Source organism: Salvelinus alpinus, chromosome 25, assembly GCF_045679555.1.
Source record: "Salvelinus alpinus chromosome 25, SLU_Salpinus.1, whole genome shotgun sequence".
Taxonomy (NCBI): Eukaryota; Metazoa; Chordata; class Actinopteri; order Salmoniformes; family Salmonidae; genus Salvelinus; species Salvelinus alpinus.
Genome location: NC_092110.1, coordinates 24,486,615 through 24,511,869, shown reverse-complemented (window position 1 = coordinate 24,511,869; position 25,255 = coordinate 24,486,615). Strand labels below are relative to the sequence as shown.

Sequence of the window (25,255 nt, the reverse complement as noted above, 5' to 3'; positions counted from 1 at the left end):
TGCGTTGTAAAAGAGAGCGCGGCGGGTGTTCCGTCACAACTACTCAACACAAATCCCTACAGCGACATCTGGGAGTGACCACAGCTTTTTGCCATTGACCGGTTTATTCAACCCAAAAATAATAATTGCGACATGTGTAGGGTAACATGGGGTAAGACTACCCACCTAAGATCAATGTCTAATTGCTGAAAAAAAGTTTGGATACTTTTTAAAATGTTATTTTTAGGTGGATGATGGTCATGCTTATGGTAACAAACTATAATGGAAAATGGCTGCAGTTTAAATTTTTATTATTTAATAAAATGTCATTTTTATGAAAGGAGCATTTGATTAGTTGAGGACGATGATTTATTTGGTCAAGTGTGATTATATCTACAACTTTTTCTAAACGACAATTAAAAAATATATATATTTACCTCATTGTTTTGATGGAATGACTTCAAACTGATGAAAAACAGGAAAATTGTAGTTGATCAGGACTAGTTGCAACCAAAGGAACTGTTAAAATAATTTTGTAAGACTAACGGGGGGCGTCTTACCACACAGAGGGCGTCTCACCCCATTAGTGGTGGAAAAAGTACTCAATTTTCATACTTGAGTAAAAGTAAAGATACCTTAATAGAATATGACTCAAGTAAAAGTCACCCAGTAAAATTCTACTTGAGTTAAAGTATTTGGTTTAAACCTTTCACGAGCCTCTACCCCGGGTCCGGGATCACCCCCCACCCCCCCCACACACTGATTAGCATAGCTAGCATAGCTTCACAAGTAGATAGTAGCATCTAAATATCATTAAATCACAAGTCCAAGACACCAGATGAAAGATACAGATCTTGTGAATAAAGCCATCATTTCTGTTTTTTAAAATGTTTTACAGGGAAGACACAATATGTAAATCTATTAGCTAACCACGTTAGCAAAAGACACCACTTTTTTTACTCCACCAGTTTTTTACTCCATCAGTAGCTATCACAAATTCGGCCAAATAAAGATATAAATAGCCACTAACCAATAAAAAACCTCATCAGATGACAGTCTGATAACATATTTATGGTATAGGATAGGTTTTGTTAGAAAAAAGTGCATATTTCAGGTAGAAATCACAGTTTACAATTGCACCGACCATCACAACTCGACTAGAATTACTAAAGAGAGCAACGTGTATGACCAATTTACTCATCATAAAACATTTCATAAAAATAGACAAAGCATAGCAATGGAAAGACCCAGATCTTGTGATTTCAGACAATATTTCAGATTTTCTAAGCGTTTTACAGCGAAAACACAATAAATCGATAAGTTAGCATACCACATGTGCAAACGTTACCAGAGCATCGATTCAAGCCAAAGAGAGCTATAACGTAATCATCGCCAAAATATATTAATTTTTTCACTAACCTTCTCAGAATTCTTCCGATGACACTCCTGTAACATCATTTTACAACATACATATAGAGTTTGTTCGAAAATGTGCATATTTAGCCATACAAAACCGTGGTTATACAATGAAAATACTAGCAAATCAAGCCTCAAAATGTCGGACGTCATCTTTCAGAGTGATCTAGTTTAATCGAAAGCTAATCATATACTTGACTAAAAAATACAGGGTTGACAGGAATCGAAAGACAAATTAGTTCTTAATGCAACCGCTGATTTACATTTCTAAAATTATCCTTACTGTGCAATACAGGGTTCGCCAAGTGAAGCGATAACAAACAAAATGGCGGATTATGCGTTTAAAATATTTCGACAGAACAACGATTTATCATATTAAATATTTCTTACTATGAGGTGATTTTCCATCAGATTCTTGGGCAATGTATCCTTTCTTGGGTCTAATCTTCTTTTGGTCAATAGATGTCCTCTGTCCTTCGAAATGTCCACTAACATCGACCGAGACCCCGAAACGTGCCCAAAGCTTCAAAGTGCACGACAAAGAAATTCCTCAAAATCGCACTAAACGGATATAAATTGCTATAAAACGGTTCAAATGAACTACATTATGATGTTTTTAACAACTATAACGACTAAAAACATGACCGGAGAAATATCACTGGCTAAACAACCATTTGGAAGGAGGCAAGTCCGATGTCCATCTTGCGTAAGACGCGCGAAGGGAAAGGACGGTACTTCCACGTTTTGTTGTTTTATAGTGGCTCTGATTGTGCAATCGACTCCATTCAAAGCGTGATGACGTACTGACACCCAGAGGAAGACGTAGGCAGTGTCGGTTTCTCCATAGCATTTACAGGCACCTTAAAACCGACCCCAGATCAGGGGTCAAAATTTCTGAAATCTGACTCCCTGTCAGGAAAAGTGCTGTAGAAGTAGTTCTGTACCACTCAGAGACAAAATTCCAACGGCTATAGAAACTAGAAAGTGTTTTCTATCCAATAATAACAATAATATGCATATTGTACGATCAAGAATTGAGCACGAGGCAGTTTAATTTGGAGACCAAAAAATGCTAATGCGGAACAGCACCCCCTATAGTTGCAAGAAGTATACTTAGTGACTAGTAAAGTGTGCTAAGGAACAGAAGCTGGGTATTGGAGAAAGGCCATCAGTTCTACCAGACAATACAGCTGATGAAGGCGCATGAACTTGGTGAACGGATAGACGTGGTTAAGGGCAGTGAGGAAGAAGGTGAAGAGCCGAGTGCAGAGGGAAGATGTGTGTTGAGGAAGAATGGCACCAATGGTCTGAGTCTTTATGTGGCTTTTGGTAAACTCCAAGCGGGCTGTCATTTGCCTTTTACTGAGGAGTATCTTTCGTCTGGCCACTCTACCATAAAGGCCTGATTGGTGTTGTGCTGCAGAGATGGTTGTCCTTCTGGAAGGTTCTCCCATCTCCACAGATAAACTCTGGAGCTCTGTCAGAGTGACCATCGGGTTGGGCTCCAGAGTTGGGCAGAGGTCTAAGGCACTACATCTCAGTGCTAGAGGCATCACTACAGTCCCTAGTTTGATTCCAGGCTGTACCACAACCGGCCGTGATTGGGAGTCCCATAGGGAGGTGCACAATTGGTCCAGCGTCGTCCGGGTTAGGGTTTGGCCGGGGTCGGCCGTCATTGTAAATTAGAATTTGTTGACTGACTTGCTTAGTTAGATAAAGTTTATAACCAAGGCCCTTCTTCCCCGATTGCTCAGTTTGGCTGGGCGGCCAGCTCTAGGAAGAGTCTTCGGGGTTATAAACTTCTTCCATTTAAGAATGATGGAGGCCTGTGTTCCTGGGGACCTTCAATGCTGCAGACATTTTTTGATACCCTTCCCCAGATCTGTGCCTCGACACAATCGTGTCTCAGAGCTCTACGGACAATTCCTTCGACCTCATGGCTTGATTTTTGCTCTGACATGCACTGTCAATTGTGGAACCTTATATAGACATGTGTGTGCCTTTCCAAATAACGTCCAATTAACTGAATTGACCACAGGTGGACTCCAATCAAGTTGTAGAAACATCTCAAGGATGATCAATGGAAACTTTTCATTTTTTTGTCTCATAGCAAAGGGTCTGAATACCCATGTAAATAAGGTATTTCGTTTTTTTATTAATTTGCAAACATTTCTAAAAACCTGTTTTCACTTTGTCATTATGGGGTATTGAGTGTAAGGCTGTAATGTAATGAAATGTCGAATATGGTCTGAATAATGTGGTCTGCAATTTCCAAATGCACTGTATAAATATTTTTATTTTATTTAACTAGGCAAGTCAGTTAAGAACAAATTCTTATTTACAATGACGGCCTAGGAACAGTGGGTTAACTGCCTTGTTCAGGAGCAGAACGACAGATTTTTATCTTGTCAGCTCGGGGATTCGTTCTAGCATCCTATCAGTTACTGGCCCAACGCTCTAACCACTAGGCTACCTGCCGACCCCACTAGGCTTCCTGTCACCCCTGTATATATTGTATCCACCCATTAGTTACCTAAAATATAGATGTATGCATTATACAAATGTATGCAAATCCTTCAGGAGGGCTTTGAGGGAGATAATAAAAAAGAAAAAAAGAGCCCTACTAACTTCTAAAAACCCTACCCCATCCCCTTCCAACATCAATAACCCTACACTTCTATATTTCCCTCTCTTCATCATACTTACACCAATATAACACATGCTCCACCGTTTCATCGACCATGCAATCCAGACACATACCATTTACATGCTTGCCAACCAGATGTAATGACGAGTTCAATGTCCTAGGCGCAACCGAGCAAACAACACCTCTTCCTTCCTATTCTGACCTTTGAATCTTGGTCCACCGACATTTCTCTGGAGGGCATATAAATATCGGCCCTTGTGTAACGGATGTGAAATGGCTAGCTAGTTAGCGGTGGTGCGCGCTAATAGCCTTTCAATCGGTTACGTCACTTGCTCTGAGACCTTGAAGTAGGGTTTCCCCTTGCTCTGCAAGCGCCGTGGCTTTTGTGGAGCGATGGGTAACAATGCTTCGTGGGTGACTGTTGTTGATGTGTGCAGAGGGTCCCTGGTTCGCGCCCGGGTCGGGGCGAGGGGACGGTCTAAAGTTATACTGTTACACTTGGTCTCAGTCCCATCTCTTCTGCCACACATCTATCAAAATTGCTCTGATCTTACATGTGGCCTCAGCTCTACCCAGTGGAGCATGAATATCAATTATATCTAGTTTTAAAGCCGTTTTGCCTATCTGGTCTACAATTTCACTCCCTTCCACACCCAGTCTCTCGATTCTCCTTAATAGTGTTAATGCTTACAATAGTAGATCACTCCTATTAGATTTTCCTGAGGATAAACTACTCAATACAGAAAGAGAATCTGAGCATAATACAATTCTGACAGGTTGAACGTCCTCCACCTACTGGAGGGCAACCACTATTGCCAACATTTCAACAGAGTACAGACAGTTAATCTATTAGTCTTCTACATATCTGCACATAAAATTCAGGAATGTAAAAGCCTGCTCCTGTGTGCCCACAATCTGGGTCCTTGGATCCATCTGTGAAAAACTGTAAAAATGCATAAACGTCTACCAATGTCATTGTCAACCAGTTTCCCTATATCACTGACTTCTGACCAATCTTTTATTTTTTTATAGCTAGCCTGATTGTTTGGCCTTTTATTAGGCTGTTATTACACAGGCAGCCCAATTATGATATTTCTTCCACAAAATTGGTCTTTTGACCAATCACATTAGATATTTTCACATCAGCTCTTTTTCAGCAACAAACACTCAATCTAGACAGTTTTATCTCAATCTCTTCATTCAAAGACTCAATCATGGACACTCTTACTGACAGTTGTGGCTGCTTTGCGTGATGTATTGTTGTCTCTAATTTCTTGCCCTTTGTGCTGTTGTCTGTGCCCAATAATGTGTGTACCCTGTTTTGTGCTGCTACCATGTTGATGTCATGTTGTGTTGCTACCATGCTGTGTTGTCATGTGTTGCTACCATGCTGTGTTGTCATGTATTGCTGCCATGCTGTGTTGTCATGTATTGCTGCCATGCTATGTTGTCTTAAGTCTCTCTTTATATAGTGTTGTCTCTCTTATCGTGATGTGTGTTTTGTCCTATATTTGTATTTGATTTATTTTATTTTTAATCCCAACCCCAGCATTTTGCCTTTTGGTAGGCCGTCATTGTAAATAAGAATTTGTCCTTATGTTAACTGACTTGCCTAGTTAAATGAAGGTTAAATAAATTAAAAGAGATGATCTGGTTGGTCAAAAGACCAATTAGTGAAAAAATATCAAATCGAATTGTATTTCGTACACCGTACAATGAAATGCCCTTAACCAATAACGCTTTAAGAAGTTAATTTAAAAAAACATATATAATAATAGATAAGTTTAAAAAATTGGGCTGCCTGTCTAAACGCAGCCTTACATTACTTGTTTACCCATATATGTGTAGGTAGGCTACGTCATTGGAAATACAGTAGAAATTCCTTTCTGATCAGTTTTGACAGAGAACTATTATTTCACAGGTAATAGCCAACTCGAGGCGGAGCGTAGCGTCCTGAAACTGAAGCACGCGTTGGATTCTATGCAGGTGTGCGGAAAGAGAAGAGAACGAACAAAGCAGAAGCGGCGTTCGCAGCTTCAAGAGCCAAATGGCGATACAGAAATACCTTTAAAATGACTTGAGTGCAAACGGAATTCAACATGGGAAATTTAGGTGAGTTTACTTGTATTCATTGTACGGATGTGTAGTTTAAATGGAAGTGAAGATACGTAGGCTACTACAGAAGTGTGAGTTACCAATCTGAGCATAATTTTCTGGGTGGGGTCGGGACGCCGACGTTTTTTTTGTAGAGGGTCTGTCATAAAAGGAACTGCCATGGGATGTCGTCGTGTTTATGGCAATGTCGTTTCCAGTATAATGCATAGATCTACCTAATGTAGTCTAACTATCTGGCTATCTGATTTAATATAGTAACATTAAACAATATGAATAACAGAACGTGGGTCAATAACGTCATTTTCCCAGTTTGGACAATGATTGCTCATTAGGCAGGCCTACAGTTTGCGCTGATCTGTGAAGGGAGTAGTACACAGCGTTGTACGAGATCTTCAGTTTCTTGGTAATTTCTCGCATGGAATAGCCTTAACTTCTCAGAACAAGAATAAACTGACGAGTTTCAGAATTAAGTACTTTGTTTCTGGCCATTTTGAGCCTGTAATCGAACCCACAAATGCTGATGTTCCAGCTTCTCAACTAGTCTAAAGAAGGCAGTTTTATTGCTTCTTTAATTAGAACAACAGTTTTCAGCTGTGCTAACATGAATGCAAAAGGGTTTTCTAATGGACAATTAGCCTTTTAAAATGATAAACTTGGATTAGCTAACACAACGTGCCATTGGAACACAGGAGTGATGTTTGCTGATAATGGGCCTCTGTACGCCTATGTAGATATTCCATTACAAATCAGCCGTTTCCAGCTACAATAGTCATTTACAACATTAACAATGTCTACACTGTATTTCTGATCAATTTTATGTTATTTTAATGGACAAAAAATGTGCTTTGTTTCAAAAACAAGGACATTTCTAAGTGACCCCAAACCTTTGAACGGTAGTGTATTCAAAAGTATGTGGACACCTCTTCAAATTTGTGGATTTGGTTATTTCAGCCATACCTGTTGACATATGTATAAAATCGAGCACACAGCCATGCTATCTCCATAGACAAACATTGGCAGTAGAATGGCCTTACTGAAAAGCTTCGTGACTTTCAACGTGGTACCGTCATAGGATGCCACCTTTCCAACAAGTCAATTCGTCTAATTTCTGCCCTGCCAGAGCTGCCCCGGTCAACTGTAATTGCTGTTATTGTGAAGTGGAAACATCTAGGAGCAACAACGGCTCAGCCGCAAAGTGGTATGCCACACAAGCTCGCAGAACGGGACTGCCAAGTGCTAAAGCGCGTAAAAATGATCTGTCCTTGGTTGCAACACTCACTACCGAGTTCCAAACTGTCTCTGGAAGCACTGTTCGTCGGGTGCTTCATGAAATGGGTTTCCATGACAGTGAAGCTGCACACAAGCCTAAGATCACCATGCGCAACAGCAAGCGTCGGATGGAGTGTTGTAAAGCTCACCTCCATTGGACCCTGGAGCAGTGGAAATACGTTCTTTGGAGTGATGAATCATGCTTCACCATCTGGCAGTCTGACGGACGAATCTGGGTTTGGCGGATGCCCGGAGAACGCTACCTGCCCGACTGCGTAGTGCCAACTATAAAGTTTGGTGGAGGAGGAATAATGGTCTGGGGCTATTTTTCATGGTTTGGGCTAGACCCCTTAGTTACAGTGAAGGGAAATCTTAATGCTACAGCATACAATGACATTCTAGACGATTCTGTGCTTCCAATTTTGTGGCAACAGTTTGGGGAAGGCCCTTTCCTGTTTCAGCATGACAATACCCCCATGCACAAAGCGAAGTCCATACAGAAATGGCTTGTCGAGATCGGTGTGGAAGAACGCTGACTGCGAGCGCTGACTGCGAGCCAGGCCTAATCGGCCAACATCAGTGCCGACCTCACTAATGCTCTTGTGGCTGAATGGAAGCAAGTCCCCGCAGCAATGTTCCAACATCTAATGGGAAGCCTTCCCAGAAGAGTGGAGGCTGTTATAGCAGCAAAGGGGGGACTAACTCTATATTGATGCACATGGTTTTGGAACGAGATGTTCGACAAGCAGATGTCCACATATACTTTTGGTAATGTAGTGTACATTGAAGTCAGTGTTTACTGTTTACCCACAGATTATCTACAGTGATGAAAAATATTGAAGCAATGTTTCTATCCTCTGCTCCAGGTGTGTGCTGTGCAGACCTGAAGGACAACAAGACCCTTATGAAAATGGGCCTGGGACTGGTGCTGGTGGGACACGTCAACTTCTTGCTGGGAGCGCTGGTACACGGCGTTGTGCTCAGGCACATCAACGTGCATGTTCAAGCCAGGGTCATGGGGTACGCCATCTACATCATCATCGCCCTGGTGGCAGGGCTCGTGGTGAGTGACTGGAGGCTGGCACCGATAATAAAACCACTGATCATCAGCAGCCAAACTATTCCCTGTGTTGTCCTTGCATTGTGTATTGCTCATTTGAGCAGTATACTGTGTTTTGGCTTTCTTTAATCAAGTAATGAGTCTTGTTTGGAATACAGTATCAGCCTGTAGTAACAGACCCCAAACAGAATATTGTAAAGGTTGTGACCTTTTGGTGACATTGTGGTAACTTTATCATGTGACCTGATAGTAGTAGTATCTCAGTTTGTGGTCCTTTGGTAGACTGGAGCCATTTTAGTTAGTGAATTGTTGGTTGTACCATTATAGCCTGTGGGCCAATAGGAGCAGTGTATTAGCTAACATGTGACTTGACTTCTGTGTCTTCAGGGAATCATAGCTGGAATAGTAGCCATTGTCCTATCCAAAAACCCGAAAAACAGGATTCTGGTAAATATTGCTTCATTCTCTCCTACAGTAGTTTCCTTCTCCACCTATCAGGGACTGGGCAAAATACTGTTTTGTGTTTGTATTTGTCAGAACTTGCCCTTGTGTCTGGGCACATTTAGTATCCTCTGGTTCTTTATCTATGTGTGTGGGTGAGTTAAACCCATATTTAAAAATGTATTGCATGCCATGTACATTCAAATAAAGGCAGCCATTATCAATACACATGCAAAAATGGAACCCACCCTCCATACACATACATAATTTGATTTACATATTAACTGTCAGTCATAGTCATAAAACTTACTTGTCAAACAATATATACTGTATAGGCATAATATACACATTTACACTGTTTTGTTGCATTACAAAGTGGGATTTAAATATACTTTTATCATTGATCTACACAAAATGCTCCATAATATCAAAGTGAAAAAATTATACAAATGTGATAATTCAATAACTAAAATATATAGTCATTGCATAAGTATTCACCCCCTTTGTTTAGGCAAGCCTAAATTAGTTCAGAACTAAACTTTGGTTTAACAAATCACAAGTTATATGGACTCACTCTGTGAAATAATAAGGGTTGACATGATTTTTGAATGATTACCCCTTCCTCTGTCCCCCATACATACATTTGTAAGCACAGCTTCAACTACAAAGACCAGGGAGCTTTTTGAAAGCCTCATAAAGAAGGGCAGTGTTTGGTAGATGGATAACAAATCAGACATTGAATATACTGTATCTTTTTAGCATAGTCAAGTTAATAATTATGCTGTGGATGATGTATTAAACTACACACACATCAAAGATGCAGTCCTCCTTCTGAACTAAGCCTTAGTTAGGACAGCAAGGAAACTGCTAGAGGACGTCACCATGAGGCCATTACTGATTTTAAAACGGCCATTGGCTGTGATGAGAGAACTGAGGATGATTCAACGACATTTTAGTGACTCTACAATAATGATAAAATAATACAAATATTGAGAAAATATGCATATGTATTCAACAAGGCACTAAAGTAATACTGCAAAAAAACATGGCAAAGATACTTTTTGGCCTAAACGCAAAACCTTATATTTGGGACAAATCCAACACAACACAACACATCACTGAGTAATTGCCTCATCTTCAAGCATTGTGGTAGCTGCATCATGGTATGGGTATGCTTGACATCGGCAAAGACTGAGGAGTTGTTCAGGATAAAAAGAAACAGGATGGTGCGACGCACAGGCAAAATCCAAGAGGAAAACATGGTTGTCTACTTTACACCAGACACTGGGAGAGGAATTCACCTTTCAGCAGGACAATAACCTACAACACAAACTCTATGGCAACACTTGAAACTTGCTGTCTAGCCATGGACCCAACACCTGGACAGCGCTTGAAGAATTTTGAAAAGAATGGCCAAATATTGCAGAACAGAAGACTCTCAGCTATAATCACAGCCAAAGGTATTTCTAACATGTTTTGAAGTGAATAATTATCTAATCAAGGTACATTAGTGTTTCCTTTTAATTAATCTTTAAATTTAATAATTTTTCTTCCACTTTGACAGAGTATTTTGTATAGATCATAGACAAATGACAATTAAATCAATTGTAACATAAGATGTAAGGAAATCCAAGGGGGGTGTAGACTTTACAGTATATAGGCGCTGTACAGTGTGTGTATATATATATATTTTTTAAATATAAATTTTTTTTGCTAAAATTGTGCTGACCTGCACCATGTGTAGCCACTTATTTTACTACCCAATAATATTGGTATATACACCTAGTACATGCTAGTCTACCTGTCACGTGAGCTTTTTTGTTTTTGGTAAATACGCTACGTGACAAAGTATTGAGGCTCGCTTCTTTTCAGCCACGCGCATTAGTGCGGTCGGGCATTGATATTGGGCGTTCGAATTCTTCCCAAAGGTTTTCGATGGGGTTGCGGTCAGGGCTCTGTGCAGGCCAGTCAAGTTCTTCCGCACCGATCTTGACAAACCATTTCTGTATGGAACTCGCTTTGTGCATGGGGGCATTGTCATGCTGAAACTGTTGCCACAAAGTTGGAAGCACAGAATCGTCTAGAATGTCATTGTATGCTGTAGCATTAAGATTTCCCTTCACTGGAACTAAGGGGCCTAGCCCAAACCACTAAAAATAGCCCCAGACCATTATTCCTCCTCCACCAAACATTATAGTTGGCACTGCATTCGGGCAGGTAGCGTTCTCCTGGCATCCGCCAAACCCACATTTGTTTGTCGGACTGCCAGATGGTGAAGCATGATTCATCACTCCAGAGAACGTATTTCCACTGCTCCAGAGTTAAATGGTGGCGAGCTTTACACCACTCCAGCCGATATTTGGCATTGCGCATAATCTTAGACTTGTGTGCGGCTTCTCTGCATTGGAAACCCATTTTATGAAGCGCCCGACTAACAGTTCCTGTGCTGACGTTTCTTCCAGAGGCAGTTTGGAACTGTGTAGTGAGTGTTGCAACGGGTGTTGCTTAAATAGCGGAATCAACAAATTTTGAAGGGGCGTCCATGTGCTTTTGTGGGTGTGTGTATATATACACTGCTCAAAAAAATAAAGGGAACACTAAAATAACACATCCTAGATCTGAATGAATGAAATATTCTTATTAAATACTTTTTTCTTTACATAGTTGAATGTGCTGACAACAAAATCACACAAAAATTATCAATGGAAATCAAATTTATCAACCCATGGAGGTCTGGATTTGGAGTCACACTCAAAAATAAAGTGGAAAACCACACTACAGGCTGATCCAACTTTGATGTAATGTTCTTAAAACAAGTCAAAATTAGGCTCAGTAGTGTGTGTGGCCTCCACGTGCCTGTATGACCTCCCTACAATGCCTGGGCATGCTCCTGATGAGGTGGCGGATGGTCTCCTGAGGGATCTCCTCCCAGACCTGGACTAAAGCATCCGCCAGCTCCTGGACAGTCTGTGGTGCAACGTGGCGTTGGTGGATGGAGCGAGACATGATGTCCCAGATGTGCTCAATTGGATTCAGGTCTGGGGAACGGGCGGGCCAGTCCATAGCATCAATGCCTTCCTCTTGCAGGAACTGCTGACACACTCCAGCCACATGAGGTCTAGCATTGTCTTGCATTAGGAGGAACCCAGGGCCAACCGCACCAGCATATGGTCTCACAAGGGGTCTGAGGATCTCATCTCGGTACCTAATGGCAGTCAGGCTACCTCTGGCGAGCACATGGAGGGCTGTGCGGCCCCCCAAAGAAATGCCACCCCACACCATGACTGACCCACCGCCAAACCGGTCATGCTGGAGGATGTTGCAGGTAGCAGAATGTTCTCCACGGCATCTCCAGACTCTGTCACGTGCTCAGTGTGAACCTGCTTTCATCTGTGAAGAGCACAGGGCGCCAGTGGCGAATTTGCCAATCTTGGTGTTCTCTGGCAAATGCCAAACGTCCTGCACGGTGTTGGGCTGTAAGCACAACCCCCACCTTTTGCAGCAATTACAGCTGCAAGTGTCTTTGGGTATGTCTCTATAAGCTTGGCACATCTAGCCACTGGGATTCTTGCCCATTCTTCAAGGCAAAACTGCTCCAGCTCCTTCAAGTAGGATGGGCAATCTTTACGTCATACCACAGATTCTCAATTGGATTGAGGTCTGGGCTTTAACTAGGCCATTCCAAGACATTTAAATGTTTTCCCTTAAACCACTCGACGGTTGCTTTAGCAGTATGCTTAGGGTAATTGTCCTGATGGAAGGTGAACCTCCACCCCAGTCTCAAATCTCTGGAAGACTGAAACAGGTTTCCCTCAAGAATTTCCCTGTATTTAGCACCATCCATCATTCCTTCAATTCTGACCAGTTTCCCAGTCCCTGCCGATGGAAAAACATCCCCACCACCATGCTTCACTGTGGGGATGGTGTTCTCGGGGTGATGCGAGGTGTTGGGTTTGCGCCAGACATAGCGTTTTCCTTGATGGCCGAAAAGCTCAATTTTAGTCTCATCTGACCAGAGTACCTTCTTCCATATGTTTGGGGAGTCTCCCACACGCCTTTTGGCGAACACCAAACGGGTTTGCTTATTTTTTTCTTTAAGCAATGGCTTTTTTTCTGACCACTCTTCCGTAAAGCCCAGCTCTGGAGTGTACGGCTTAAAGTGGTCCTATGGACAGATACTCCAATCTCCGCTGTGGAGCTTTGCAGCTCCTTTAGGGTTATCTTTGGTCTCTTTGTTGCCTCTCTGATTAATGCACTCCTTGCCCTTAATGCTCTCCTTTATTTAACGTATGTGACTTCTGAATGTAATTGGTTGCAACAGATCTTATTTAGGGGCTTTCATAGCAAAGAGGGGTGAATACATATGCACGCACTACTTTTCCATTTTTGAAGTTCACTTCACCAATTTAGACCATTTTGTGTATTTCCATTTACATGAAATCCAAATAAAAATCCTTTTAAATTACAGGTTGTAATGCAACAAAATAGGAAAAACACCAAGGGGGATGAATACCTTTGCAAGGCACTGTATGTAATCCCCTAACCCCTCTAATTGGAATAAACTAATGGACATCAACACTTAAGCTTCTACTTTCAGTTTTTATGGAGACTATTTTACGAGTTGTTTTTAGTCCCACCCTTCAGCTCCACTCAAACCCTCACGTGAGCATTTTTGTTTATTGCCCCTTGCAGATGTGGGCACTGTTGGTGGTCAGTTTAGTGTCAGGCCTTCTGGCAATCGCCTCCACTGTGGGGTTAACCATTTCCATGGTTAAGGCCATTATGAGTGGAGGTCGGGGCCTGCTGAAGAATTGCAAGTTCCCTGATGCGATTGGCTACTCCAGTGTCAACGAGTGCCCCTTTGACCCCACAAGGATCTATGTAAGTATTTTAATCAAAAGCTATTAATGACATGCACTTATGTTTTTAACTTCAATAAATGCACACAACAGTAGAATTTAATATTAAGATAAGAGACATATACTCCTCTACAAGCCCGTACTAACACACCTTTGTGCTCCCTAGGAAACTACTATTATTCTGTGGGTTCCTCTCATTCTAATGTGTGTGGTGGAAGTGGTGTTCTCAGGCCGCTGTTTTGCTGTCTGCACCTCCTTCCTCCGCCTCTGTACGTGCAGAAGACGAAGGAAGATTGTCAATGGCAGAAGGGTAAGTTAACTACCCGTACATGTATGATGACTTACCTTGTCTGAGACCTGAAGATTTGTATTAGCTCAGATCTAAAGCGCTGAACCCCAGGTGTGGGCCTGTTTTATATACGGCTCTCTGGTGTGGGCTAATGCAGCCTTGACGCGTCTGGATGACATTTGTTTGTATCCAGGTCGCAAAGTCCTGTCTTCACTTACAAACGGCAATGCTAAACGTTTCACCGACTGTGTGCTGATCAGGTGGCATATTCATTATGGCTATTCTGTTGCAAAACATTTCTCAATCAAAACAAATTTTGCTCTTACGGTTTCATAACCAATGTGAGTGTCATGTTTCACTATAGCTAATGTGTGGGTGTGCGGATCATGTTTTATACCCCTTTGTTGCAGGTGCGCATTCAGACTCCAGGTGAAATGTTACCGGTGTCGCCTACTCCTGAGTCAGAGCCGGCAGAGCAACACGAACTGCTGAAGCCTGACTCACCGACCGAGAGGAGTGAATGGGTCTGAACTATAGACTAATCCACCATCTGCACTGACTGTTCAGGACCCATGGTTCCTGTGTTGACTGGAGGGAGTAGTGCTATTGAATAACTGGCCAAATTTGAGGTTCTTGTCACATGATTGCCGTTTCTTAAAAAGGAATATGTTCAAGACCAACCTCTTGATGTGTCACTGCAAATATTGTCTACTTTACCTGTTTCCCCTGCCATGGAAAAGGAGTAGGGTTGCAAAGGGTGGGTATAGTACTGTTGAGGCTTACCAAAACTTTATCACATGACATCTAGTGGCCTTTTAGGTACTTCAGATTATCACAGGTGCTGTATCACATGTAAATTATGATTTATGTTTTTTTTAAAGCTGCAAAACAAGCTTGGTGAATACCATTTGAGGGTTTCAACATGAAATCACTTTTACTATGTAAATGTTTTGGCACATGGAAAGTCATATTGGAGCAGTTGCAGAGTTAATTGAAAATGTCATTATTGTTTAGTTCTCTCCATTAATTAGGCTATTTCCTCTTGAACATATGGTCTATCCACTAGAAATTAATGTACAAGATGAACAGATGTAATACATCAAGTAGTTTTGCAACTCTAAAAAGGAGCAACTGAAGATGTTCTGGACTAAACAATTCAATGCATTTGTAGTATATAGCTGTAGATTTTCTTAGTCTTCATATTTGTAAGCACTCCTGGGAAGACATCTTCAATTTCATGTTTGTAGAATAAAAACAGTAAATTTGTCATGACATTTTTGCTTGGCTTTAACTTAAAGGAATGTGCCCTTACCAGAACACCATGTTCTAGAGAAATAATCCAGGAACTCTGATTTCATTGGAACTAAACAATGACATGTTTAAAAATACAATACATGGAAGTCATTGGATTATTTATGTTTTATCACATACTGTACTGTAGGCCTGGTGTAGTATTCAGGTTAATTCTATCCTCCGGACAATATTGCTCAGAGTAGCTTTAGCCGGTAACACAGAATGAATACATCTTTGAGAAGTATACTTCATGTCATGTTTCCAAAGGCACAGGACAACAGTGGGACAAAATACAAAAGGGGGTACAAGAGATGGCAACATATCTATGATTTAAATTAAATCTGAAATTTATAAAATGCATAATATTTTATGCCAGGCCTTTAATATACTGTAGACTACATTTGTTTGGGTAAGGGGAGCAGTATTCATAGGATAAAGCATACAAAAACAGCAGTACTTATAAAAATTGCAACATTAAGTGTTCTAGAAAATACATGTTTAGCCCATTTCAATCTGGAGGGGTGGGATTTTCCCTTGCAGCAGCCAGTAAAGGTGACTGGTCTGGCAAACAGAACTATTCTCAACATGGCCCGGTTTCCCAAACGTAAAATCCATATCGTTATAACGAACTTAGCCTTCAGATGCTTTTGGGAAACTAGGCCCAGGTGTGATTGCTTTAAAAAGATGGCTAGGAGCTCCTCACGGTGTCTTGGACTCCTCTTTTGGCCTGTTGAACAGAGGGAAAATGACTTAACACATTGACTATTGGATATTCCCTAAACATTTAAAATGAATGTTTGCTAACCCCTTTGTGTCCATTTTCTCCTCCTCTGGCACCTTTTCTTCTTTTACTTCTATCATAAAGAAGCAACAAACAATTATCCTCAATGTGCAATGGGACATGGTATGCCTGATATAGAACTTAATGTCTATAAGGCTTCAAAAAGTTAGATGACTGCAGTTGTGCACCACAAAGCATCAGTATTCCACAAGAATGAGAGAATTGATTAAGATACCTTTCTTGTCATCAGCTTTCTTTTCATCACCTGCTTTCTTCTCTTCTCCCTCTTTTTCTTTGTCTTCTTCAGTCTTTGTTCTCTTGGCTTTCTTGAAGCTGGCAGCATTTCTCCGTCCGCCCCCTTGACCCTCAGCCTCGTCCTCAGAGTCTGAGAACTCCTCGTCACACGCTATCCTCTTGTCATGGGCGCGAACTGCACAAGAAGACATGAGCATCTCATCTGTGAGTAACTCAGACAAAGATTTGCGTGGCGGGGGCATTTAGAAGGTATATTTCTCATATGTTAATTCTGAGAAAAAGTAAGTATGCCAAGATTGTGTTACTATGAGATGCATGTGTTGTGGCTGTGTGTCAGATTTTAAAACGTGTAGGCTTGTGGCAGCAGATACCCTAGAGGATAAAGCGTTGTACCAGTAACCGAAAGGTTGGTTTGAATACCCGAGACGAAAAGGTGAACAAAAATCTGTCCTTGAGCAAGGCACTTAACCCTAATTTGCTCCAGGGGCACTGTACTACTTTTGCTGACCCTGTAAAACATTTCACTGCACATAGTGCATTCAGGAAGGAGACCCCTGGACTTTCCCCACATTTTGTTATGTTACAGCCTTATTCTAAAATGGAGTAAATCGTCACCTCCCCATATTGACAAAGCAAAAACTGGTTTTTAGCAAATGTATCACATTTACATAAGTATTCAGACCCTTTACTCAGTAGTTTGTTGAAGCACCTTTGGCAGCAATTACAGCCGCGAGTCTTCTTTGGTATGACGCTACAAGCTTGGCACAACTATTTGGGGAGTTTCTCTGCAAATCCTCAAGCTCTGTCAGGTTGGATGGGGAGCGTCGCTGCACAGCCATTTTCCGGTCGGGGCTCTGGCTGGGCCACTCACTGATCCCAAAGCCACTCCTGCGTTGTGTTGGCTGTGTGCTTAGGGTCATTGTCCTGTTGGAAGGTGAACGGTCGCCTCAGTCTGAGGTCCTGTGTGCTCTGGAGCAGGTTTTCATCAAGGATCTCTAATTTTCTCCATTCATTTCCCCCTCCCTGCCGCTGAAAAACATCCCCACAGCATGATGCTGCCACCACCATGCTTCACCATAGGGATGGTGCCAGGTTTCCTCCAGACGTGACACTTGGCATTCAGGCCAATCTTGGTTTCATCAGACCAGAGAATATTGTTTCTCATGGTCAGAGTCTTTAGGTGCCTTTAGGCAAACTTCAAGCGGGCTGTCATGCCTTTTACTGAAGAGTGGATCCATCTGGCCACTCTACCATAAAGGCCTGATTGGTGGAGTGCTGCAGAGATGGTTGTCCTTCTGGAAGTTTATCCCATCTTCACAGAGGAACTCTGGAGCCATGTCAGAGTGACCATCGGGTTCTTGGTCACTTCCCTGACCAAGGCCCTTCTCCCGATTGCTCAATTTGGATGGGCGGCCAGCTCTAGGAAGAGTCTTGGTGGTTCCAAATTTAATTTGGACCGTCAACCTCATGGCTTGGTTTTTGCTGACATGCACTGTCAAACCTTATATAGACAGGTGTGTGCCTTCCCAAACCATGTACAATCAATTGAATTTGCCATAGGTGGACTCCAATCAAGTTTTAGAGACATCAAGGATTATCAATGGAAACAGGATGCACCCTAAGCTCAATTTCGAGTCTTATAGCCAAGGGTCTGAATATGTAATTATTAAGGCATGTTTATTTTTTTATACATTTCAAACAACAAAAAACATTCACTGTGTGGGGTATTGTGTGTAGATTGAAGGTAAAAAGAATGTAATACATTACAGCCTTGTATTAAAATGTAACAAAATGTGGAAAAGGTTAAGGGGCCTGAATTGCACTGTATTTGACAAACATTTTTCTTCATTGTCAGTCGGGTCTAAACATTTGGACAGGGGACTTACTGGATATGCGTTTGTTAGGGTCTTCCTCCTCCTCGTCTCCACTGTCCTCCTGCACGGCGTCTTCTGGGATGGCCTGCATCTGGACCCCCGGGGCGTGGGGCAGCATTCGAAGGTTCTCAAACAGACGCTGCCTGAATGGACACATACAAGTGAGACGCATTAACCTACGTGACACCACTTCAACTAACAGTGGCAAAAATACCATCATAGATACACGTCTCAAGGTCAAGGATATGTATAACAAGTGCCGTAATATGACCTATGTGGTATCTGAAATTACCTCGTCAATAATTAGCTTACATAACGGTTACTGTTTATGACCCAAATCTAAAGACAGTACTTCATTATGACCAATATAGTTTGATCGTGAACAAAAATATTGTTCTAATTACGTACAGTAGGCACAAAGTGTGGTCAACGACTCACTTGATCTTCTCCAGGTAGTCGTTGGTGTTCTGGTTGGTCATGTTGGAGGGACTGATGTGCAGTTTGAAGTCTGGCCCAAAGTACTCAAAGTAATCATTGTATGGAAGCTCTGTGGAGAAAAAATCATGTTATCAACAGTGACATACGTCTACTGTAGTGGAATCTATCCTAAAACACTCATGCCCCTCAGACCTGTCAAATACTAATACTAGAAAGTAAAAGTACATAAATCAACAGTGCAGCAGGATGACTAATAAAAAGCTGGAGCACACCCAGAGAAAAGTATTTAGTGTAGAGGTGCTAACGGCAAATAAACTATAAAGCTATAAATAAAAAAATTACGTCGCACACTATATACAAACTCCCAGTAATTTATTGGGTAAAACCCTAACACTGCCGCCTTCAGCACCCCACAAAAATGTGTGTGCAACCATTTATTTTTTATAGTGTCATAGGTGGCAGCAGGAGAGCTCACCGTTTGGTATGGAGCTGTCTAGGGCCACAGCTGTCTCATAGGTCCAGCAGCGGGCCACGTTCCGGATGGTATAGCCTCCACCCCCCAGCATCAGCAGGGGCAGGTTGAAGCTCTTCATGTACTCCACACACTTAGCATGGCCTTTGATGGTGAGGTTAAAGCAGCCAAGCCTGTCTCCCGAGAGAGAGTCAGCTCCACACTGAAGAACCACTGCACTAGGCTGGTACATCTCCATCACTTTAGTCATGATCTGCACACAGACATAAATTAAATTGATATTTTAGTCATTTAGCCAAAACTCTTACCCAGAACGACAGTTAGTTGAATGCAATCAGTTGTACAACTGACTTGGTATCCCCTTTCCCTTTCAGATGCTTCTGGAAGCTGGTTCCACCATTGGGGTACCAGGACAGAGAAGAGCTTGTTTGGCTAAATGGAAAGTAGAATGTGGTCTATCTACACTTGGGTCTGTTTGAGTTACAGGGAGGAGAGATTAAATACAGCCAAGATAAGTTAGTATACTTACAGGCTTGAATATGGCTTCGTAAGACTCGTCATCTATCCCATCTCTCAGAGGGTAATTCACAGCATAGTACTTGCCTTTCCCTGCGCCAATATCCTTGAGAAATAACAAAGCAGACTCAGTCAACTACAAATGTGGACACAAGCTCTGCAAAGTTGACCAACAAAGCAATTATGAAACTACAATCACCAGGCCGTGAAGTTTTCTAAGTATGAATTAAATCTATCCTTTGTACATCTTTTAATAAACAATACCACCAATTTGCATCCCCTGATGATGACATGACAGCCTCACCCTCAGGTCTCCAGTGCCGGGGAAGTACTCTCCGTACTTGTGGAAGGACACGGTCATGACCCGGTCTGTGGTGTAGAACGCTTCCTCCACTCCATCTCCATGGTGAATGTCAATGTCTATGTACAGAACTCTCTGGTGGTATCTGGGGGAAAATAAGATTTACCATCAACAGGTTGAATAACAATCTCCTAAATATGGCGTACCTATAGTGTCCCAAAGTGAAAAGCCTATTGAGGTCCGTTACTATTGAGATCCGTTAAGGTATATCATTCCCTACGTTTCACAAACTTGATGAACTGCAGTGGAGCGGTTGTACTCACTTCAGTAACTCCAAAATGGCGAGCACAATGTCATTCACATAGCAGAAACCTGACGCCTCAGACTTCTTGGCGTGATGGAGACCTCCAGCCCAGTTAATAGCAATGTCTGTCTGCTGTTTGTTCAGCTTCACAGCTCCAGCTAAAACACAGGGGAAGAGAAGCCAAATCAGAGAATCAATCAGAGAGCATGAAACTATGGCTACATTCTTGTAATGGACAGCCACAGAAGAGGCCAAGTAAGCCAGAGAATATTCCAACTATCCAGGGAAAATGTGTCATCTAAAAGGGTAGACCTACACCTGTATATTAACTTACCAACAGAGCCTCCTGTTGAGAGCTGGCAGAACTCAAACAGGCCATCAAACACAGGGCAATCTTCACCAACGTTGACTGTGTGAGAATTGCATAAAATATGTTAATCTCAAAAACATAAGGACAAAGCTGGCCTAGAGGCTTTTCAAAGTATTTATTTCTGACTTTTCATGGGCTACTGCTCAATTGTATAGGTATATTGAGACATGACATCCTCTCTGCCTAAAACTCACATCTCTGCATCTGTTTGCTGTACTCCGACATGTTGTCAGGCCGGATGGAACGCAGGAACTTGATGTAGTCATCACTGTGGTACTTGGTCATCTCCTCTCCACTGGCTTTGTGAGGTCGCTGAGACCGACATGGAGAAGATCAGTTACTGAGACCTCACTACCTAGGTATTAACCTTTCAATTCAGAACTATTGAGTTTGCAGGCTTTCTGCTGCTCTTATGAATAGTTCCAGGATTTTCAACATACGTATATCTCCATCTTTCTGTAGAGACCATAGTTCAGCAAGAGGTTGTGTGTCATGCGGATACGGTGTGGCTTCATGGGATGCCCCTGGCCATAGTAGTAATTCCCAACATCACCTTTGAAGGAAGAAAGTGGACATCAGCAGATGTCCAATGAATGCATATTAGCTAATTGTTCTGTACAGCATAGCCTTTATCTACTGATGTACTTCATTTGATTATAAAAAATATATACAGTACCAGTCAAAAGTTTGGACAAACCTGCTCATACATTTTAGCTATTTTCTACATTGTAGAATAATAGCGAAGACAAAAGTATTAAATAACACATATGGAATCATGTAGTAACCAAAAAAAGTTTAACAAATCAAAATATTTTATATTGAGCTTCTTTAAAGTAGCCACCCTTTGCCTGGATGACAGCTTTGCACACTATTGGCATTCTGTCAACCAGCTTCATGAGGTAGTCATCTGGAATGCATTTCAATTAACTGGTGTGCCTTAACTTCTAGGATAGGGGGCAGCATTTTCACATTTGGATGAAAAGCATACCCAAATTCAACTGCCAGCTACTCATCTCCAGAAGATAAGTTATGCATATTGTTGGTAGATTTGGATAGAAAACACTCTGAAGTTTCTAAAACATGTCTGTGAGTATAACAGAACTTATGTAGCAGGCGAAACCCCGAGGACAAACCATTCAGATTTTTTTTGGGGGGGGTCACTCTTTTCAATGAGTTTTCATTAGGAAACCAGATTTCTAAGGGACCTGCTTGCAGTTCCTACCGCTTCCACTGGATGTCAACAGTCTTGAGAAATTGGTTGAGGTTATTCCTTTCTGTAATGAAGTACAGCTATCTTGAACGAGAGTCACATTAAGTGTCCTGTTAGATAGAAGCGCGTGACCAGAAAGCTGGCTATAGTTGGTTTTAATCCTGTATTGAACACAGATCAGCCCGTCTTCAATTTTATCGATTAACGTTAAAAAACACCTAAAGTTGTATTACAAAAGTAGGTAATTTTTTTTGGGCAAAGTTTACAGGTAACCTTTGAGATATTTTGTAGTCACGTTTGAGCAACTTGGAAGCGGTGTTTTTCTGGATCAAACGCGCCAAATAAATGGACATTTTGGATTTATATCGACGGAATTAATCAAACAAAAGGACCATTTGTGATGTTTATGGGACAGAGTGCCAACAACAGAAGCTTGTCAAAGGTAAGGCATGAATTATATATTTTTTTTCTGTGTTTTGTGTCGCGCCTGCAGGGTTGAAATATGCTTCTCTGTCTTTGTTTACTATTGTGCTATCCTCAGATAATAGCATTGTTTGCTTTCGCCGAAAAGCCTATTTGAATTCTGACATGTTGGCTGGATTCACAACCAGTGTAACTTTAATTTGGTGACTTTCACGTGTGATTTAATGAAAGTTTGATTTTTATAGTAATTTTTATATTAATTTGAATTTGGCGCTCTGCATTTTCTCTGGCTTTTTGCCAAGTGAGACAGTAGCGTCCCGCCTAAACTCAGATTTTTGGATATAAATATAAACTTTACCGAACAAAACATACATGTATTGTGTAACATGAAGTCCTATGAGTGTCATCTGATGAAGTTCATCAAAGGTTAGTGATTCATTTTATCTCTTTCTGCTTTTTGTTACTCCTCTCTTTGGCTGGAAAAATGGCTGTGTTTTTCTGTGGCTATGTACTGACCTAACAATCGTTTGGTGTGCTTTCGCCGTAAATCCTTTTTGAAATCAGACATGTTGGCTGGATTCACAACAAGTGTAGCTTTAATTGTGTCTTTCATGTGTGATTTCATGAAAGTTAGATTTTTATAGTAATATTTGAATTTGGCGCTCTGCATTTTTACTGGCTTTGGGCCAAGTGGGACGTTAACTTCTCTAGGATATGTGGGACGCTAAGTTAATTTGTGGAATTAAATTACATTTCTTTCCTTTTTAATGTGTTTCAGCCAATCAGTTGTGTTGTGACAAGGTAGGGGTGGTATACAGAAAATAGCCATATTTGGTAAAAGACCAAGTCCATATTATGGCAAGAATAGCTCAAATAAGCAAAGAGAAACAACAGTCCATCATTACTTTAAGACGTGAAGGTCAGTCAATCTGGAACATTTCTAGAACTTTGAAAGTTTCTTCATGTGCAGTCGTACAAGAGTTCAAGTAACAGACATCTCAACATCAACTGTTCAGAGGAGACTGTGTGAATCAGGCCTTCATTGTCAAATTGCTGCAAAGAAACCACTTCTAAAGGACACCAATAAGAAGAAGTGACTTACTTGGGCCAAGAAATACAAGCAATGGACATTAGACCAGTGGAAATCTGTCCTTTGGTCTAATAAGTCCAAATTTTAGATTTTTGGTTACAATCGCTGTGTCTTCGTGAGACGCAGAGTAGGCCAACGGATGATCTCCGCATGTGTGGTCCCACAGTGAAGCATTTAATATTCAAGGCACACTTAACCAGCATGGCTACCACAGCATTCTGCAGCAATACACCTCCCATCTGGTTTGCGCTTAGCGGGGGCTATCATTTGTTTTTCAACAGGACAATGACCCAACACACCTCCAGGCTGTGTAAGGGCTATTTGACCAAGAAGGAGAGTGATGGAGTACTGCATCAGATGACCTGGCCTCAACCCAATTGAGATGGTTTGGGATAAGTTGGATCACAGAGTGAAAGATAAGCAGCCAAGAAGTACTCAGCATTTGTGGGAACTCCTTCAAGACTGTTAGAAAAGCATTCCAGGTGAAGCTGGTTGAGAGAAAGCTTTGCACAGTCTTGGCCATCGTCAATGCAAAGGGTGGCTACTTTGAAGAATCTCAAATATATTTTGATTTGTTTTACACTTAAGTTACTACATGATTCCATGTGTGTTATTTCATAGTTTTGATGTCTTCACAATTTTTCTACAATGTAAAAAAAAAAAAAAAAATTGAGTAGGTATGTCCAAACCTTTGACTGGTCATATATATATATATATACATTTTGTGTGTGTGTGTACTTGTTTTACATTTACTCTATTGATTGATATACAACAGCATTTCACTGCACCCGCCATAACACCTGCTAAACTGTGTATGGACCAAAAGTGATTTGCAGTAACAAACAATATTTTCATTGATTGAAAAGATACTACCCGGAATTTCGGCGGCCATATCTACTTGGGAACCAGCATGTCAAAATCATTCAAAAGTTGATATATTTTTGTTGTTGTTGCGTTTTAGCCAACCCAAACTCTTTTCCTAACCTTCATCTGCTACGTGTATTCTCCTAAACCTGCTATGAAAAGTCAATTCTGACAAAAGTTGGATCCCTTCTAGCTATGACCATTTTGGAAATGAGGCCCTTTATCCAAAATCCCTTAGTATCACTTTAAATGTAACAATTCTGACCAACGTATGCACATTTGAGGAGAATGGACGGTCACTAAGCAAGCAATCTGGCCAATGTAACGAAACTGGATGCATTTCTTTTGTAGAAAATCCCTATAAATCGCATGCTTATTACGTCTAGGAAGTGAAATAGGTTAGCTAGTAGCTAACGTTGTTAGCTTGCTAGTATAGCTAGCTAATGTAGCGAGCGGTAGTTTAGTATTTTTGTGGATTCCAATGCTTGCATAAGCTAATTAGTTGGCTAACTAATCGGTTCTACCTTTGTACAAGCTAGCTATCAAGTTAACCGAAAAGATAAATTGTGGACAAGTAACGTTAACTTGACGTTTTACACAATGGAGAATAATATTTGGCAATAGTGAACATTCTCAAAGATCAACGTACGGAATTTGGAAATGCCTCGCTCTTTCACAAAGCTAACATTAGCTAGCTAGAGATGCTGCACGTTTGCACACCGAAGTTAGCTAGCTGACAAATCTGACCATTTGCACCACTTTTAACATGGCACATTGTACAATAACTCGATGTATAGCAAAATGAGTACTTACCATCATAATAGTAGCAAACTTTTTTCTTTGTTCCTTGAGAACTCAGCGCCATTTTACAGCACAGACTACAGTGGGCGAAAAGCGGCAGCTGTACTTGGGAAAAGGGGTGTATACAATCGGTTACTTTGTAGAACGTCACTTGAACCAATCAAGTAGTCGTTTACAATGTAGACGGC

The 25,255-nt window shown here is 41.3% G+C and overlaps 2 protein-coding genes across 2 annotated transcripts; one reads left to right on the top strand and one right to left on the bottom strand.

Moving 5' to 3' along the window:
- The first annotated feature begins 5,770 nt into the window (after positions 1–5,770).
- tmem54a (transmembrane protein 54a) lies at positions 5,771–15,347 on the top strand. Its single transcript, XM_071366298.1, has 6 exons — positions 5,771–6,154; positions 8,293–8,489; positions 8,874–8,933; positions 13,620–13,808; positions 13,953–14,096; positions 14,486–15,347. The coding sequence occupies exons 1-6, from the start codon at positions 6,142–6,144 to the stop codon at positions 14,603–14,605; spliced, it is 723 nt and encodes a 240-aa protein (XP_071222399.1). The 5' UTR covers positions 5,771–6,141; the 3' UTR covers positions 14,606–15,347.
- Positions 15,348–15,475: 128 nt separating this feature from the next.
- LOC139553703 (probable histone deacetylase 1-B) lies at positions 15,476–25,230 on the bottom strand. Its single transcript, XM_071366297.1, has 13 exons — positions 25,080–25,230; positions 21,120–21,232; positions 20,874–20,991; positions 20,644–20,718; positions 20,329–20,467; positions 20,009–20,150; positions 19,718–19,810; positions 19,192–19,441; positions 18,717–18,825; positions 18,291–18,421; positions 16,385–16,579; positions 16,174–16,222; positions 15,476–16,095 (listed from the first exon to the last, which is right to left on the bottom strand). Exons 1-13 carry the CDS (start codon positions 25,129–25,131, stop codon positions 16,068–16,070), a joined length of 1,494 nt encoding a protein of 497 aa, XP_071222398.1. The 5' UTR covers positions 25,132–25,230; the 3' UTR covers positions 15,476–16,067.
- Between the last annotated feature and the right edge of the window lie 25 nt (positions 25,231–25,255).

What these genes read in the sequence shown, in the direction of transcription:
- LOC139553703 (XM_071366297.1), bottom strand. Translation starts at nt 25,131, where the DNA reads ATGGCGCTGAGTTCTCAAGGAACAAAGAAAAAAGTTTGCTACTATTAT. An exon ending in AGTTTGCTACTATTATGATG is followed by an intron (nt 21,233 to 25,079) that starts GTAAGTACTCAT and finishes CTTCCTTCAAAG; the next exon opens with GTGATGTTGGGAATTACTAC. An exon ending in CTCAACAGGAGGCTCTGTTG is followed by an intron (nt 20,468 to 20,643) that starts GTAAGTTAATAT and finishes CCTGTGTTTTAG; the next exon opens with CTGGAGCTGTGAAGCTGAAC.
- tmem54a (XM_071366298.1), top strand. An exon ending in TTGACCCCACAAGGATCTAT is followed by an intron (nt 13,809 to 13,952) that starts GTAAGTATTTTA and finishes TGTGCTCCCTAG; the next exon opens with GAAACTACTATTATTCTGTG. An exon ending in AGATTGTCAATGGCAGAAGG is followed by an intron (nt 14,097 to 14,485) that starts GTAAGTTAACTA and finishes CCTTTGTTGCAG; the next exon opens with GTGCGCATTCAGACTCCAGG.